General features: G+C 37.5%; 1 protein-coding gene across 11 annotated transcripts in view; it reads right to left on the minus strand.

Moving 5' to 3' along the window:
* Positions 1–18,861, minus strand: part of ARL13B (ARF like GTPase 13B) — a 77,219-nt gene that overhangs the window by 53,004 nt on the left and 5,354 nt on the right. For 7 of the 11 annotated variants that reach the window (XM_081547551.1, XM_081547576.1, XM_081547519.1 and 4 more), the window contains one exon: positions 5,325–5,395. The exons of 2 other annotated variants lie outside the window; for them this stretch is intronic. In XM_081547551.1, the coding sequence (XP_081403677.1) occupies positions 5,325–5,379 (55 nt within the window). In that variant the 5' untranslated portion in view covers positions 5,380–5,395. Of the gene's footprint in view, positions 1–5,324; positions 5,396–5,587; positions 9,013–18,861 lie in introns of those variants that run through there. 2 more of the 11 variants (XM_081547572.1, XM_081547530.1) reach the window with 1 other exon arrangement.

Below are 18,861 nucleotides of genomic sequence, written 5' to 3' on the forward strand. Positions count from 1 at the left end.
CTCTGTCCATGACAAATTAGACATCATATTAAAAGGCAGACATCACTTTGACTACAAAGGTCCATATAGTCAAAGCTATGATTTTTACAATAGTCATGTATGGAGGTGAGAGTTGGACCATAAAGAAAGCTGAGCACCAAAGAACTGATGTTTTGGAACTGTGGTGTTGGAGAAGACTCTTGAGAGTCCCTTGGACTGCAAGGAGATCAAACCAGTCTATCCTAAAGGAAACCCTGAACATTCATTGGGAGGACTGATGCTAAAGCAGAAGCTCCAATACTTGGGCCACCTGATGCAAAGAGCCAACTCAGGGGAAAGCACCCTGATACTAGAAAAGATTGAGGGCAGGAGGAGAAGGGGGCAACAGAGGATGAGATAGTTGGATGGCATCACTGACTCAATGGACGTGAGTTTGAGCAAACTGTGGGAGATAGCGAAGGACAGGGAAGCCTGGCATGCTGCAGTTGATGGGGTCACAAAGAGTTAGACACAACTTAGCAACTGACAACAATGAAGAGTATGGGACCATTCCTTTTCAATTAACTGAATAAATGCTATAATTGGAATAAAGAAACTTTCAAGGATAGCTTGTAAATGTAAAGAGTAGATTTTATTTTTTTCTACAAGAAAAGAATACAGGATATTTTCATAAATTATAATTGAATTGCTTTGCACATCTGCATATGACAGCACAAAGAAGTACAGGATATATACAATTATAACTGCCAAGGAATGGTAATGACAATAAGAGATTAAAAAGATCACTAAGGTTCAAGCCTTGAACTAGGAGCTGAAACCTAGACCTTAAATCTAGGTAGAATTTAAACAGTCAGATCAGTGACCTAAGTAACAGAAATGGAAAAGGCAAGACGTACAAACAAGTTGAACATTGTAGTTGGAGCAGATCTTTGATACTGAATGTACACTGAAGAGGGTTCTGAAGACAGAGAACTGGGAGCCACGGAAGGCATTCCACAGAAAGCATTTCAGCAGACCAATAATATAATTGAGATGACTAAAAAGGAAAAAGGAAAGAGAAGTAGCTCAGTTCTGTCCGATTCTTTGTGACCCCATGGACTGTAGCCTACCAGGCTCCTCCATCCATGGGATTTTCCAGGCAAGAGTACTGGAGTGGGTTGCCATTTCCTTCTCCAAGGGATATTCCGGACCCAGGGATCAAACCTGGGTCTCCTGCATTGCGGCACGACTCTTTACCCTCTAAGCCATGAGATGACTAAAGTAGTCCTTTATTGAGATTCATCTTTGCAAAAGTCTTTAGAACTGACTGAAAATGAGAGTGACAGTCACTTTTTAGAGAGGTAGAAAAACAAAACAAAAATAGCAGCATGGCAAGAGAAAATGCATGAGCGATTAACAGATGCAAGTGACTCAATGGTTACAGAAAAGAGTTCAGACTTCATATCTGTCTTTTTCATTCACTCACTGCTATGGTCGTTATTGTTTAGTTGCTAAGTTGTATCCAACTCTTTGTGACCCCATGGACTACAGCCCGCCAGGCTCCACTATCCATGAGATGTCTCAGGCAAGAATACTGGAGTGGGTTGCCATTTCCTTCTCCACATCATCATGGAATTCACAACAAATATTACTCCTCTGAACTTCGTTTATAAAGTCAATACAGTGACCACAAACTATATGAGGACTTCAAAGTTAAATCAAACTTAAATAAAAGTTCAGTTCCTCAGTTGTACTAGCTGCATTTAAAGTACTCAAGATTCACGTGTGACTGGTTGCCCACCCTACTGAACAGAGCCAATGTAGAACACGTCCATCATTGCAAACAGCTCTACTGAACAACACTGGTTTAGAGGTTATTATCATTCCCACATTCAGCAAAACATTTGCTACTACAAAAATAAATTTGAAAGGCATTTGCTTCTAGGCTTAAGTATGACTGAGAAACAGACTTGCAATGTATCACTGCCTCTTAGCAAGCATCTTACTACAGTTTAGACAGCTCCCTAGAAAGTTAATAAAGACAATCACAAGTAACATTTTTAAAAGACCTGCCTTATCTAGAGGAAGAAAAAAGCAAGTTTAAAAACAATATAAGCAGACATATATTCCAAAAACAGAATTATACTAGACATTTAAAAATGTGGATCTAGTCCAGACCAGAATTGGTTGCACAGTTAAAACAGACAGCTATCTTTAAGTACAAATTGAAAAGTACTCCCCCGCCCCTAGAAATTATCCGTGAAAATAAGTCAACTGTCCTGAGGAAGAAATAAGACAAATAACATATACAGAATATCTACTCAGTACCAGAACCTTGTTAGGTATTAGAATGTGAAGATGAATAAAATAGGGTTGCTACCTTCAAAGAATATCCGGTACACTTCAGAGAGACATAATATTAATGGAAATAACACAAGAACCTATATGTTCTGTGAATAAGTCTGGAGGTGACAGTGCAAAGGTGTAATAAACTACATGACTATGTCCTAGCCAAATTCATCTGCTGAAACCCTAATCCCCAATGTGATGGTATAAGGAGGTGGGGTCTTTGGGAGGTAATTAGGTTTCAGTTCAGTTCAGTCGCTCAGTTGTGTCCGACTCTTTGTGACCCCATGTACTGCAGCATGCTAGGCTTCCCTGTCCATCACCAACTCCTGGAATCTACTCAAACTTATGTCCATTGAGTCAGTGATGCCATCCAACCATCTCATCCTCTGTCGTCCCCTTCTCCTTCTGCCTTCAATCTTTCCCAGCATCAGGGTCTTTTCCAATGTCATTTCTTCCCATCAGGTGCCCAAAGTATTGGAGTTACAGCTTCAACATCAGTCCTTCCAATGAATATTCAGGACTGACTTCCTTTAGGATTGACTAGTTAGACATCCTTGCAGTCCAAGGATATATATCTTGCAGATGATATATGAATGAAATATATATGAATGAAATGAAGATAGGGAAAGTACTTTTAGATTAGGAAACTATAATAAAATCATAGATGAAACACTAGGGTTTGGACTTAGCTGATCACAATACAGTAAGAGAGGAAAATTATCTCACAAGAAAGGAGGAAATACACAATAAAATTTGCTATTAATTAAAAAATAAAAAAAAAAACACAAGAAGAGCCAGAAATAAGCTAAAGAGTAGAAGCCATGGGAGAAATGTTTTAGGAAAATGGCTTACTACACCCTAAGGCATGACTGACCTGGGACACCAAAACAAGTAAAACTGCTCTTGGGAATTTATAGTCTGGAGAGGTAGAGAGATACATAAATAGAGGAGCAATTAAGCACTTTATTTTTTTGGGCTCCAAAATCACTGCAGATGGTGATTGCAGCCATGAAATTAGAAGACGCTTACTCCTTGGAAGGAAGGTTATGACCAACTAGATAGCATATTTAAAAGCAGAGACATGATGGTCTATTATTCCCATCTCTTTCAGAATTTTCCAGTTTGTTGTGATCCACACAGTCAAAGGCTTTGGCATAGTCAATAAAGCAAAAGTAGATGGTTCTCTGGAATTCTCTTGCTTTTTCAATGATCCAGGAGATGTTAGCAATTTGATCTCTGGCTTAGGTGTAGATGAGATCAAAAGGATGGAGCCCCCATGATGTAATTAGTGCCCTTACAAGAAGAGACACAAGAGAGCTTGTTTCCTCTCTCTTTCCACCACATGAAGATACAAGTGAGAAGATGGTTGTATACCAAGAAAAGGGCCTTCTCTAAGTATCTGACCACACAGGCACCCTGACCTCAGACTCCAGAACTGTGAGAAATAAACTTTTCCTTAAAGACAGAATATCTACTTAACTGTAAAGACACTTGTTTGTCATGAAGTCTCCTTCTTTATGATGTCCCTTCTGGTCTCCTACTGCCCTCACCCCTTATCACCATCATGAATACAATTGACTACTACTATTTTTGTCTACTCCTGTTTGTATATAATACGTGTATCAGTGCTTAGTTCAGTTCAGTTGCTCAGTCTATATATATATATATATATATAGTCAATAAAGCAGAAATAGATGTTTTTCTGGAACTCTCTTGCTTTTTTGATGATCCAGCAGATGTTGGCAATTTGATCTCTGGTTCCTCTGCCTTTTCTAAAACCAGCTTGCACATCTGGAAGTTCATGGTTCACGTATTGCTGAAGCTTGGCTTGAAAATTTTGAGCACAGTATTTTACTAGCGTGTGAGATGAGTGCAATTGTGCAGTAGTTTGAGCATTCTTTGGGATTGGAACGAAAACTGACCTTTTCCAGTCCTGGGACCATTGCTGAGTTTTCTAAATTTGCTGACAAATTGAGTGCCCCTGATTTAGATGGTGACAGTTCTTTGAGGATATAACCTAAGAGACTTCATGAGGGGTACAAAAGACTGCTTTAGAAGACTGCTTCAAACAATAACACATAGTTTGTGGGACTTCCCTGGTGGTCCAGCATTTAAGATCCTGTACTTTCAATGTAGGAGGCACAGGTTCAACCCTTGGTTGGGGAACTAAAATCCCACACATCACGAAGTGCAGCCAAAAAAAAAGAAGAAATTAATATATAGTTTGTATCTAACATTATAAAACAGAATTGGGGGTGACAAAACATTTTTCTCCAACAACAAGTTTTGCAAGATGTCAATTTTCTTTCATAAAATTCCACAAGTAAAAGTTCCTTATTTGTCATGCATGGTATCTTGTTGCAACATTTATTTTCAGGAACAAATACATGTTAGGTTTTTTCCCAATTGAGACCCTTAAGATGCATGGCTCATGCTACATCTTCTGGGTACTCAACAAACTCACTAGTACAGCATTTCTATATTACAGTTACAAAGCACTAAATTAAGACTAAATAAACACATCCAATGAAATGTAACATAAATGACATAAAACCCTTCAATGTATCTTTAACATAATTGTAAAAATTACACATCATATTGGAAAAAAAAATCAAGAGATACAAAAGAGAGTGGTTCTGGCTATCTATATTTCTATCTCTCTCTCACTGAGTTGTAGCTCTTTAACTAAATTCTGGCCAAAAGAATGTAGACAATATGCATCCTTAACAGCAGGGGCATGTCCTTTTTACACTTTTTAATTCCTACTACCTAGAAGACAACTATGACTCCTCCTAGCTGATCAAAGACCTCAAGGAGCCTCCATATTTTTGCATTCATTCAAATCTGAAACAGAACAGGCTGGTACTATTAAGCCAGAGTCTATTCACCATATTAGACACAAGTACACTAAGAATATAAAGTAACTGAGTACACAATATCTCTACCCAACAAATATGTAATAAAGCAATTTAAATAAATAAATCAGAATAATTTAATAATAATTTTTTTCAGCTTACCTCCTTGGATTCCCTTCGCTGTCGCCGTTTTACCAGCATTATCAAGTCCCACCATCACAAGAGTCACCTTTCTTAAAATAATAAAAATTAAAAAAAATCACCTTCTGAGTAAATTAAATATTGGGGGGGGGGAATAAAGGCAAATACATTCATCCAAGCAATACTTAAGAGGCAACTACTATGTACAAGTCAATACGCTGGATGCTAAGGGGTACAATGGTGAACAAAATATATATTCAAAAAGCAAAATTCTTGAAAAATACCTGTAAAGTGCCATCCTTTTGTTCTCTAAGCACAAAAAAACAGAAACTGTACAGTAGATAACCTGAAGGATAGAGAAGAAATAAAGGGAAGAAGAGAGAAAGGAAGAGAGGGAGATGGATTCTAGAACATGAGTTATTTATCACATCTTAAAGATTCAATTTTCTAGTTAACTGAATTCTAACGATTAGCAAAAGTTTGTTTTTTCCAGTGAAATTATATAATAAAAGAATTAGGTTAGGTTCTATACACTACTAGTACACTCAATTGTTTTTATATATGTAGCACCTTACCAAATACAAATCTTACAGTACAGTAACATGATTATTAACCTAAGAGCTAATGTATTTTAAAACAAGGTTCCTAAATTAGAAAACTTAAAATATTTCTGATGATATAGCTAAACTTCACAGAGTTAGGGAAAAAAACACAGTCCAGTTCAATTTTACAACTGAAGAAACATAAGCCTAGAGTCATAAGCTAAGACAATGAATTGGTTACAGTCAGAACCAGAACCTAATTCACCTAACTTCTAGGAACTTCTTAAACCTGGGACAGGTTATAAAGGAACAAACCTATCACACAGTTCCTAGTATCCTGGGGATTCAGCCCAGCACTAAAGCCCATTTCTGTTCCAGGCTTAACTACAGCTTAGTATAGCAAGTGGTGAGACCACTTATTAACACCACACACTTGGGAATATAGAGAAAAAGTCACAGTATAATTGGGCCACATTCCCATGGAGCAGAGTCAGGGTTTCTGTCAAGTACAGTCATTCTTCACTAGCAATTCCAAGAAGTGTTAAAGAAACATAACTTAGATGCCAAGAAGGGGTGTTTTTTATCTGCCTAAGCCTGGCTTTCTTGGAGCTGGACTTTATTAAACAAATAGTTACTAAACATTTTCTGTATACCATACACCAGTGTTCTAGGTACTGAGACACTTGTTTATTAAAATAACCAAAACAACAATGAAAAAACAAAAAATGATGAACTCTTCCCTTATTAAACTTATACTTTAGTTGCAGGAGACAAACAATAAATATAAGAAATAAGTAAATTACAGGTTATATCCTATGTCAGAGGTGATTAAGTATTACAGAAAAGAGAACAGACAGGGATAAAGGGGAGCAGGAGTGGGGGTGGAGATGGAAAGAAGCTTTATACAGGGTGATCAGTGCAGGACACATTGAGAAAGGAGGTAAAGTCTGAGCAAGGTCTTGAAGGAAGGAAAGCGAGCACAGTTGGGGCCAAGGCACTAAGGTGGTGGGCAGAGTGCGTGTTTGGGGAGGTGTTGACATAGGAATGTCCCAGAATCAGCAAGGAAGCCAGTGTGGTAAAACCCAGTCAGGGCAGCACAGGGAAGAAAGACAGGAGGTTAGAAACACATCAAAAGCCAGATCACCCTTGCAGGCCATGGTGAATACTGCGGATTTTGTGAGTGAAATTACCTAACTCTTCATGTCAATTTCCTTTATTATCCAGGAGCCTCAGTCTTTCCTAAATGCTTCAACCATCCCTATATACACCATGAGGAATAAACAAAAATATGTCTACACTTGAGTCAGAGGTAAGTCAGAGTTAGCAGCCTTCTCATACCCCATTCCCAGTCAGCCAGTGATGGGGTCAGTGGAAATACCAGAGGCACACAGCAGATTATGAATTTAGGGAGCTGAGGGAGTATGTGAGGTCTAGGTACTTCTATCCACGTGAAAGTTTTACCTGCATCACTAACTGAAAAATACGAAGCTTCTGAGATATGAAGAGGATAATTTTACTACTTTGTCTGAAGAATTCATAACTTCCAAATATCAAACTACAAGATTAAAGTTCAAAGTAATTTCCTAAACAAAATATAATAAATGACTATCAAAAATATGGATAATATAGCACAAACAATATTTTGGATAATTCAAGTTACTAAATATATAATGAATTAGATCATAACATTAAAGTTAATTCATTGCTCTTGAATAATTTTAAGATCTACAGTGCTTCAAACATCACCATAACCAAAACAATTACTTTGGGGGACAAATCCCCATTTTCTGTTGGTTTTCTTTATTCTGCAAATTTTTAATCCAGTTTTCTGCTGATAGGTGGGGCTGTGTTCCCTCCTGGTAGTTTGGCCTGAGGCCAAACTATGGTAGGGGTAATGGCAAAATCACTGCTGATGGTGATTGTAGCCATGAAATTAAAAGACGCTTACTCCTTGTAAGGAAGGTTATGGCCAACCTAGATAGCATATTTAAAAGCAGAGACATTATTTTGCCAACAAAGGTCCACCTAGTCAAAGCTATGGTTTTTCCAGTGGTCATGTATGGATGTGAGAGTTGGACTATAAAGAAAGCTGAGTGCTGCAGAATTGATGCTTTTGAACTGTGGTGTTGGAGAAGACTCTTGAGAGTCCCTTGGACTGCAAGGAGATTCAATCAGTCCATCCTAAAGGAGATCAATCCTGGGTGTTCATTGGAAGGACTGATGTTGAAGCTGAAACTCCAATACTTTGGCCACCTCATGCGAAGAGTTGACTCATTGGAAAAGACCCTAATGCTGGGTAGGATTGGGGGCAGGAGGAGAAGGGGATGACAGAGGATGAGATGGTTGGATGGCATCACTGACTCGATGGACATGGGTTTGGGTAAACTCCAGGAGTTGGTGATGGACAGAGAGGCCTGGCATGCTGCAATTCCTGGGGTCGCAAAGAGTCGGACACGACTGAGCGACTGAACTGAACTGAATGGCTACCTCCTTCAAAAGGACTTATGCCAGCATACCACCGCTCCCAGGACTGTTGTAGGCAGTGCCCCTCAACTTGCAGCAGGCCACTGTCGACCCACACCTCTGCCAGAGACTCCTGGACACTCATAAGCAAGTCTGGCTCAGTCTCTTGTGCAGTCACTGCTCCTTGCTCCTGGGTCCTGGTGTGCACAAGGTTTTGTTTGTGCCCTCCAAGAGTCTGTTTCCCCAGTCCTGTGCAAGTTCTGTAATCAAATCACACTGGTCTTCAAAGTCAAATTTCTTGCGGTTCTCAGTCCTTTTGCCAGATCCCCAAGTTGGGAAATCTGTTGTGGGCCCTAGAACTTTTACAACAGTGTGACAACTTCTTTGGTATAATTGTTCTCCAGTTTGTGGGTCATCTGCTCGGCAACTAAAAGGAGCTAATAGCAACCTCCTCCAACAGGACTTATGCCACACCAGGCTTCAACAGTATGTGAACTGAGAAATTCCAGATGTTCAATCTGGATTTAGAAAAGGCAGAGGAACCAGAGAAAATGGCCAACATCTGTTGGATCACGGAAAAAGCAAGAGAATTCCAGAAAGACATCTACTTCTGCTTCACTGACTAAACTAAAGCCTTTGTGGATCACAACAAACTGTGGAAAATTCTTAGAGATAGGAACACCTGACCTGCCTCTTGAGAAATCTGTATGCAGGTCAAGAAGCAACAGTTAGAACTGGACATGGAACAACAGACTGGTTCCAAATCAGGAAAGCAGTATGTCAAGGCTGTATATTGTCACCCTGCTTATTTAACTTATATGCAGAGTACATCATGCGAAATGCCAGGCCGGATGAAGCACAAGCTGGAATCAAGACTGCCGGGAGAAATATCAATAACCTCAGACACGCAGATGATATCACCCTTATGGCAGAAAGCGAAGAAGAACTAAAGAGCCTCTTGACGAAAGTGAAAGAGGAGAGTGAAAAAGTTGGCTTAAAATTCAACATTCAGAAAGCTAAGATCATGGCATCTGGTCCCTCACTTCATGGCAAATAGATGAGGAAACAGTGGAAACAATGACAGACTTTATTTTCTAGGAATCCAAAATCACTGCAGATGGTGACTGCAGCCATGCAATTAAAAGACGCTTGCTCCTTGGAAGAAAAGCTATGACCAACCTAGACAGTATATTAAAAAGCAGAGACACTGTGGTCAAAGCTATGGTTTTTCCAGTAGTCATGTACGAATGTGAGAGTTGAACTATAAAGAAAGCTGAGTGCTGAAGAATTGATGCTTTTGAACTGTGGTGTTGGAGAAGACTCTTGAGAGTCCCTTGGACTGCAAGGGGATCCAGCCAGTCAATCCTAAAGGAAATCAGACCTGAATATTCAATGGAAGGACTGCTGTTGAAGCAGAAGATCCAATACTTTGGGCACCTGATGGGAAGAAACGACTCATTGGAAAAGACCCTGATGCTGGGAAAGACTGAAGGCAGAAGAAGGGGACGACACAGGATGAGATGTTTGGATGGCATCACCGACTCAATGGACATGAGTTTCAGCAAGCTTCAGGAGTTGGTGATGGACATGGAAGCCTGGCGTGCTGCAGTCCATGGGGTCGCAAAGAGTGAACACCACTGAGACTGAACTGAACTGAACTAATATGTTTTGAAACATTGTTCTTAAAGCAATTACCAAGGAAAGTTGTTAGATTTTATCTTAAACACCCTCTTTTTTAAAACAGAAAATTAGATTCAAACAAAAAAAGTTCTTCAAACATGAAAATCACTTTGAAAAATTATAATCATGCTGAAACTGGCACGAAATAAGTCTCTCTGGATTTCTACTTTTATGTTGACTATCCTTGCAAGTATATAGTCAATATTTAAGATCATTATGCCATATACTTGAAAACATGGCTTTAATTAAATATGAGTAATTAAAGCCTTAATGAAAAAAATATAGACTAGCAGGACAAATGAAAATCACAGCATGAATTACTGCCATGCCTGATAACAATGCATTAAACTTATATTTTCAGAATAGAATGGGTTTAAAAAGCTAACAATCAACTATCACTCAAAATTCTATGGAACTCTTAAACATTGAATATGTTCAATCAAACATATACTAAAATGTATATGTCATTATAGCTTTTTAAAATATGATAAATTATCATTGATTGGGAACAATTTGGCTGTGATGCTATGTAACAACAGAGAAATAAAAAACTATGCCTTTTGATTATTGATCAAATACATTAGCTCTTCAATTGAAAAAATAATATACAGTGTTCTTTGGTTTATAATGTCTTGAAAGTTGACAGCAGCAATAAAAGCAAACATTTTGTCATTTAGCTAGACAGTAGTAATTAATAAAAGTAGACTAGGCATTTGAGTACTACAGACACAAAAAAGCCTGAGCAAATGCCTGAGACGTGGTTTCTATCCCAGAGCGCTTCTCTTCTAATAAGAGTGACTAAAATGTGAACAAATATTTGTACATTGTAACACTATAAAAGTTCAAAATCCTTATCCATATACACAAGATGCTCAGGGAATACAGAGCAGAAGACTTCATTCAGCCTAGAGATACAGGAGGTCTGGGAAGCTTACACAAGGTGATGATGCCTCAGCTAAGTTCTTAAAATGCAGAAGTTTGCCAGGCAACAGGAAGGTGAGAATAGGAGGAAGTACGAAGAGGTTCCAAACTAAGAACACTGCCTGAGACACCACACCGTGGAGGTAAGAACTGGGTGCTGAGTTGCTAAATCCAGGCAATTAAGAACACACCTCTGGAAAGCAGCCTTAAACAAAAGGAGAACATGCATACACAACCACAACTCAATACAACTATGTATTGAATCTAAAGGGAACTTGACATACTTCTAGTTAAGAAACAAGTACCATTAAATAGTTAATAACATGAACCTTCCCAGAAGCTGGAAGTGATCACTTTGCTCTTATTACAATTATCCTTGAGTCTTGAATTATACACCAAACCAGAAAGGCTAATAAGGAAAAGACTGTTGTAAGAAGTACAGTATGTTTGTACTAGTAATAAGTATCACAATAGGGATAATGGGTATTTTGATATACAGTCACAAACTTGGTGTTACAGCAACCTCTGTTCAAGCCCCAGAACTGTCATTTCCAAGCTATCTGACCTGGATACATTATTTAACTTCTTAGAATTTTATCAGTAAAATGGGATAATAAAATTATCCATCCCATAGAATACGGTGAAATTACATAAGACATGCAAGTAAAGTGCACAATGCCTGTGGCACACAGTAAGTGCTCAACCTATAGCTCAACCTATTACTACAGCATAAAATTCAAGACAAGGAGTCTAAAAAATGAGACCAGAGAGATGGGAAGGGATTAAGTAACGGAGGAGGATTAATGGGTTCAGTTTTGCACATGTTGACAGAAGTGCATGTCTCACATTGAAGTCTGAAGCTGGAAGAGAGATATGGACCAAGATTATGAGATTATTATACATGATAATTAAAACTACAGGAATAGATGGAAGAGCACAGAAGGAAGAAGAGCCAGGGGACAGGGGACATGGAATCCTAAGAACCTCTGCAGAAACTCTTATAATTGCAGCCAGAAAGAATTGAGACCAATAATGATGTTGGAATGGGAACAGTTTCCATGGAGAAGGGTTAAGAGACGAACAATATCAAACACTAGAGTTTTGCGAAATAAAGGAAACTTTTTGGTAACTGCCATCAATTAAGTACCTCAGAAATAAATGCTCTCAGCTTTTTACAAACCCTACAATACCAATGCTTTGAATTTATTTCATAATGTATCTTGATAGTTCAAAGCTATTTTACCCTATCATCTATTTTCACGCCATCCCTGAAAGTAGAGAAGATCAAAGTTACCCAAGGTTACATTGCTAGTAAGTTAACAGCAGTTTCTATGGGAAGTTTAAATACAGTGATTTGTAAAAACAATTATTATTAATTTAAAGGGCAACTGGAACCATCTTGTTTATCCTAAAATTTACCCACATTTATATATATACAAACACACACACATATACACCAGATAGGCAAGTTGTCTGGCTCATTTTCATCAAAATATTTTTTGCCCACATTTCAGTGTATCACAGTCATAACCTACTTGCTAGAGCTAAGACAAGGTAGATTACCTAGTAACAGGTAGATTAACTAAGGTAATGAATTGCATGCTGTTAATAAAACCTAACTATGATGTTAATGAAAAAGCTAACAATGGCATTTTTCTGTTTAAAATTCTTAAACAGAATCAAGTCCAAACTCTTGCAGCCTCCGCTTCTGTCACTCCCCAGCAGGCCTTTAAGGCTGGGAACTTCCTAGGTCTTCTTGACCAGGCACGTTATCACAGCAAACAAACCTTAACTTTCTCATGTTAACTTTTAATTCAGTCTTCTCAACTAGAACTTGTCTTAACTGTGCAGCCCCAGGATCAAATGTGCTGAGCATACACCTTGCACTTTTACTGAATGAAACAATATAAGTGTATATTATGAACCCTGGGCTTCCCTGATAGTTCAGTTGGTAAAGAATCCGCCTGCAACACAGGAGACCCCAGTTTGATTCCTGGGTCGGGAAGATCCGTTGGAGAAGGGATAGGCTGCCCATTCCAGTATTCTTGGGTTTCCCTTGTGGCTCAGTTGGTAAAGAATCCACCTGCAATGCAAGAGACCTGGGTTTGATCCCTGGGTTGGGAAGATCCCCTGGAGAAGGGAAAGGCTACCCACTCCAGTATTCTGGTCTGGAGAATTCCATGAACTAGTCCATGGGGTCACAAAGAGTGAGACAGGACTGAGCGACTTTCACTTTATTTGCTAAGTAAATATAAGGAAAATTAAAACATACAACTTTAAGTTGAGACTGTACTGTAATGGATTTAATTTACATAAATCTTCAAATCAAAGTAACAGCTCAATATTAGAGAATGTAATTAAAATTACCTATTTTCTTACATTAAATTGAAGTTTTCTGAGTAGATCTACATGCTGCGGCTTCAATACAATAATTAACAGTGAGAAATATTTTTTAAACTAAAATAATTCTGAGTAAAAAAAAAAGTAGGGATTAAGAGAGCCAAAGACTTTTATATACATTATATCTCAGGGTCCTTTTTTATATAAAAGATTAATATGCCAGAAATATAAGTCATATTATATTAGCATTTTGAACTTAGAAAACATGTGAATTCTGAATCTTTTCTGAATGGTATTATTACAATTTTTTGAACATTTTTTGAACATGTACAACTCTAAACTTCCTCATCTGTCAACTAAGGAAGACAATACTTCAAATGAGATAATTACATAAAAGATATTTCTAACTTCAAAAATGTTATGCAAATTAAAATAGAACACTGAGAAAACTAAAGCAAAATTTAACACAACAGAACTGGTATTTATTACTTAAAATATTTAAAACTACACAGAACAATTAGCAAATAACAAACACATGTGAAAAGTGACTTGGAAATACTGCCTTATGATGTATGTATGAGAAAACAAAAAACCTACCATAAAAAGAATTAATGAAATGAAAAAACTTACCAAACCATTTATGGTGTGATTTTATTTTTCTATTATTTTATAATTACCATTTTTCTGATATTTTAATTCAGATTGTACAGTTCAAGATAATACTGCACCAAAATCACTATCTAAATTTATGAAGTACTAAAAAGGGGACCAAACTTAGGGTCATATGCTACCTTTGAAGCTTGATCAAATGAAATTCTTATTGTCTGCTTGTTCATTTCTAAAATACCAATATAAAAAATAAAACAAAACCTCAACATAAAGGAATAGTGTAAACTGTGGACTTTAGTTAATGATATGTCACTATCTGTTCATTGGCTGTAACAAATATGCTCCACTAATGCAAGCAGTTAGTAACAGCAGAAACTAAGAGGAGGGACGGTGTATGGGAACTCGCTGTACTTTCTGCTCGGTTTTTCTGTAAATCTAAAATTGATCTAAAAACAAAGACTATTTTTTAAAATCAAAAATAAAAACTAAAAATAAAATAAACTATAAAGAGGCAGAATCAGAATATCTCTAGATCCCTTTCTCTCCTAAAATTCTGAGATTCCTACTATGAATAAACAAGAAGCTGTAAGGGGATAAAAAAGAAGTGTAAGAAGTTCCAGTTCTCCCATGGCACATCAGATAATCCTTGCTAATCTGCATGTACAGCTTACATAAGAAATAAGAATCAGCAATTTCTATAAATAGTCTAGGATTTACAGTTATATCAACTTAGACCAAGAAAGATGGTTTATAGGGTACTGCTTCCCCTAGCAGAGATAACATACCACATCACAGCATGTTTTACCAGATACCACACTGATACACAGAAAGCAACAAGCCACATTGCGCAGTGTGACATTTGAGTCTCTTTTAGACATGGCCATGGTGAATAACAATTTACGTATAAATGTGAAATAAGACTTTGGTAGGCTGAATTGTGACAAGGAAAAACACAGATGAGTAAGAAACTAGTTGTAGCTAGTGGGAAGTTGTAGGAGACAAATAGGATCTTTGAAGCTTCAAAGATTTGACCATTTCTTCAGGAAAAAAAACTTAAATGTGATGACCAAAGGTTAATATCAGTAAAACCTAGGGAGGCAAGCACATGAGTACTGATTACATTTTTCTTTTTTGCTTAAATACTGGCAATTTTTGTTTTTACTATTTTAAATTATATTACATAATTCTTGCTGCCAAAATTCCTTCCTTTAAACTGATGCTAATTTTCTGCCTCTCTAGGTGGGCTATTCCTGAAATCATGCTCAGGGAAAACACAGGAATCACAAATTTCTTCAAGACCCAAATAAAATTACAACCTCTCAAAAATTCTGCTTGCAATCCTTTCTAGGAATCTTAGAAATCATCTTTAAACTCTTAGGTATTCTATCACAGGGCTTCCCAGAGAGAGCAGTGGTAAAGAATCCACCTGCCAATGCAGGTTCCATCCCTGGGCTGGGAAAAATCCCCTGAAATACAAAATGGTAACCCAAACGAGTATTCTCACCTGGAAAATTCCATGGACAGAGTGACTGGTGGGCTAAAGTTCAGGGAGCTGCAAACAGAACCGACTGAGCAACTGAGCAGGTGGCATATTTTATCATATTACATGCAATATTTCAGCAACTAGATGCTACTTGGTATAAATAATAGGAGTTCTGAATATGTAGATGACAATATGTAAGACTGAGGACCTGCTGACAGGGTCCAGATATTTACTGAGAACCATGGAAATGGCCATAGGACTGGAAAAGGTCAGTTTTCATTCCAATTCCAAAGAAAGGCAATGCCAAAGAATGTTCAAATTACCGTACAACTGCACTTATTTCACATGCTAGCAAGATTATGCTCAAAATCCTTCAAGGTAGGCTTCAGTAGTACATGAATCGAGAATTTCCAGATATACAAGCTGAATTTAGAAAAGGCAGAGGAACCAGAGATTCAATTGCCAACATTCGCTGAATCACAGAAAAAGCAAAGGGAATTCCAAAAAAAATCTACTTCTGCTTCACTGACTACATTAAAGCCTTTGACTGTGTGGTTCACAGCAAACTGTGGAAAATTCTTAAAGAGATGGGAATACCAGATCACGTTACCTGCCTCCTGAGAAACCTGTATGCAGGACAAGAAGCAACAGTTACTACTGGATATGGGACAATGGACTGCTTCTATATTGGGAAAGGGGTATATCAAGGCTGTATATTGTCACTCTGCTTACTTAACTTCTATGCAGAGTACATCATGCGAAATGCTGGGCTGGATGAATCACAAGCTGGAATCAAGACTGCTGGGAGAAATATCATAAATTCAGACATGCAGATGGTACCACTTTAATGGCAAAAAGCTAAGAGGAACTAAAGAGCCTCTCAATTAAGGTGAAAGAGGAGAGTGAAAAAGCTGGCTTCAAACTCAACATCAAAAAACAAAGATGGTGGCATCCAATCCCACCACTTCATGCCAAATAGATGGGGAAAAAGTGGAAACAGTGACAGATTTTATTTTCTTGGGCTCCAAAAACACTGCGGATGGTGACTGCAGCCATGAAATTAAAAGATGCTTGCTTCTTAGAAGAAAAGCTATGACAAACCTAGACAGGGTATTAAAAAGCAGAGATGTTACTTTGCCAACAAAGGTCCATCTAGTCAAAGCTTCAGTTTTTCCAGTAGTCATGTATGGATGTGAGAGAAGGAAGGGTGAAAGCCGAAGAACTGATGCTTTTGAACTGTGGTGTTGGAGAAGATTCTTGAGAGTCCCATGGAAATCAACCTGAATAGTCACTGGAAGGACTGATGCTGAAGCTGAAGCTGAAGCTGTTAATACTTTGGCTGCCAACTCACTGGAAAAGACCTTGATGCTGGGAAAGACTGAGGGCAAGAGGAGAAGAGGGAGACAGGATAAGAAGGTCGGATGGCATCATTGACTCAATGCATATGAATTTGAGCAAGCTCAAGGAGAAGGTGAAGGACAGGGAAACCTGGCGTGCTATAATTCACTGGGGTCGCACAGAGTCAGACACAACCTGGTGACTGAGTAATAACAACAGTGACTTGTGTTCCGGATAAAGTCCCTATACACAAAATAAATTTCAAGAGAGATTCAAATGTTAAAAATTAAAACATAAAGTACTAGAAAAAAAGTATAAGCGAATATAATCTTGGAGGGATGATGAATTTTCTATATATTACACTGAAAGAATGATACATTTGAATTTAAAAAGTTTATTATACTTCAAAAACCATCAAAAAATTTAAAAACATAACAAAAGAAAAATATCCGTGACATGTATTAGAGAGAAAGGGTTACTAGTATAAATACTTAAATCTCCCACAGAAATATCAATAAGAAAATGAACCTCTCCCAATAGTAAAAAAAAAAGCAAAGGGAATCTCTGGGAAATTCTCAAAAGTACAAATATCCAAGGGGAAACAATCTTATCAGTAATCAAGAAAATAGAAACTAACATATCCACCTTAACCTAGAAAAATGAAGAAGTGACAGCTCCTATATTTTTGAGGAAAACAGCACTCTTACACCCTGCTGGTAGGAATAGAAATTGGTTTTAAAAAAACAAAAAGCCTGTCTGAAGAATAATTTGGCAATATATATGATACACCTTAAACTTTTTCATATCATATGATCTAGAATCCCAATCCAAAACATTTATATAAGGATGCTCACCATGGCATTTTTGAAATAGTAAAACATTTTAAACATTCTAACTATTTAATAACTGGAATGATTAAACACACCTTGGTGTGTTTAATAATACAACACATTATTCTATTATTAACAAAAAAGATTCTGAATAAAAAAATATGCAACGATACAAAATGATGTTAACTATGCATTAAGACAAGATAAATAAATAAAAAGCTGTGAAATAGCACTCCATTATCTCACTACTGTTTAAAAATATTTACATGTATATAAGAAATTCTACACCAAAACGCTAAAAGTGGTAATCTCTGGCAGATGAGATTGTGAGTTAACTTAAATTTGCCACGTTCTGCTTAACTGTGACTTCAAGGTTTTACAATAAACTACAATAAAGTAATAAATATATTACTTTAAAAAATAATAAACACACATTACTTTTAAATGTTTTTAAAATAACAACACCTCCTGTCCACAAGACATCCTAGACGACTAGGGAAGTTGAATAAACATTACAATACATGGATAAGTAGAGATCAATACAGGGGGTTACTTAGCAAACCCAATGCAAGGTAAAGAATCTAGCTGGAATGCAAAGAAAATTTCCTGAAGGAAAGAATCTCCCAAGTGAGATTTAAGCATGATGCTGCTGCTGCTGCTAAGTCGCTTCAGTCGTGTCCGACTCTGTGCGACCCCATAGACGGCAGCCCACCAGGCTCCTCCGTCCATGGGATTTTCCAGGCAAGAGTACTGGAGTGGGTTGCCATTGCCTTCTCCATAAGCATGATGAGGAATAGTCAAAAAAATTAAAAAGAAGAAGAAGGGCATTCAGGCAGGAATGTAGGAACTAAAAAATTTAAACACTCCAAACCTGGAATGATAGGAAGAAAAAGAATGGCTTATGATGAGTTCATATGGTCAGGCTCAGGTCAAGTCACAAGTATCCTCTAAGTAATAAGTTTGGATGTGATCCTAAAGGCAATTAGGAAAGACTCAAGGTTTAAAATCAGTTGCATACTAAAAAGACTATTGACAGTAGGGAGGATAAATCTGAAGGGAATAGTGGAAAGTCTGTCAAAGAGATCTGGGAGAGAAATAATGGAAGCCTTATTTAAAATGGAGCAATGGTATAGAAAGGCTGAAAGAGTGCAAAACACACAAGTGGTATTCAGCAAGAAGAAACCAAAGGACTTGATGATTTGAGATAACAAAGCACAAAGTGGTGTCCAGGATTACTCTCAGCTTCTGAGCTGGGTAAGAAGAAGGCAGAGGCAATTCAACATGAAAGAAGACGTAAGTTCAGTTTTGGATGTGCTTCTATTGAAGATTCTATGGTAACTGGATATGTAAGT

This window comes from Giraffa tippelskirchi, chromosome 2 (assembly GCF_054371585.1).
Source record: "Giraffa tippelskirchi isolate mGirTip1 chromosome 2, T2T-mGirTip1v1.2.pri, whole genome shotgun sequence".
NCBI classification, from domain to species: Eukaryota; Metazoa; Chordata; class Mammalia; order Artiodactyla; family Giraffidae; genus Giraffa; species Giraffa tippelskirchi.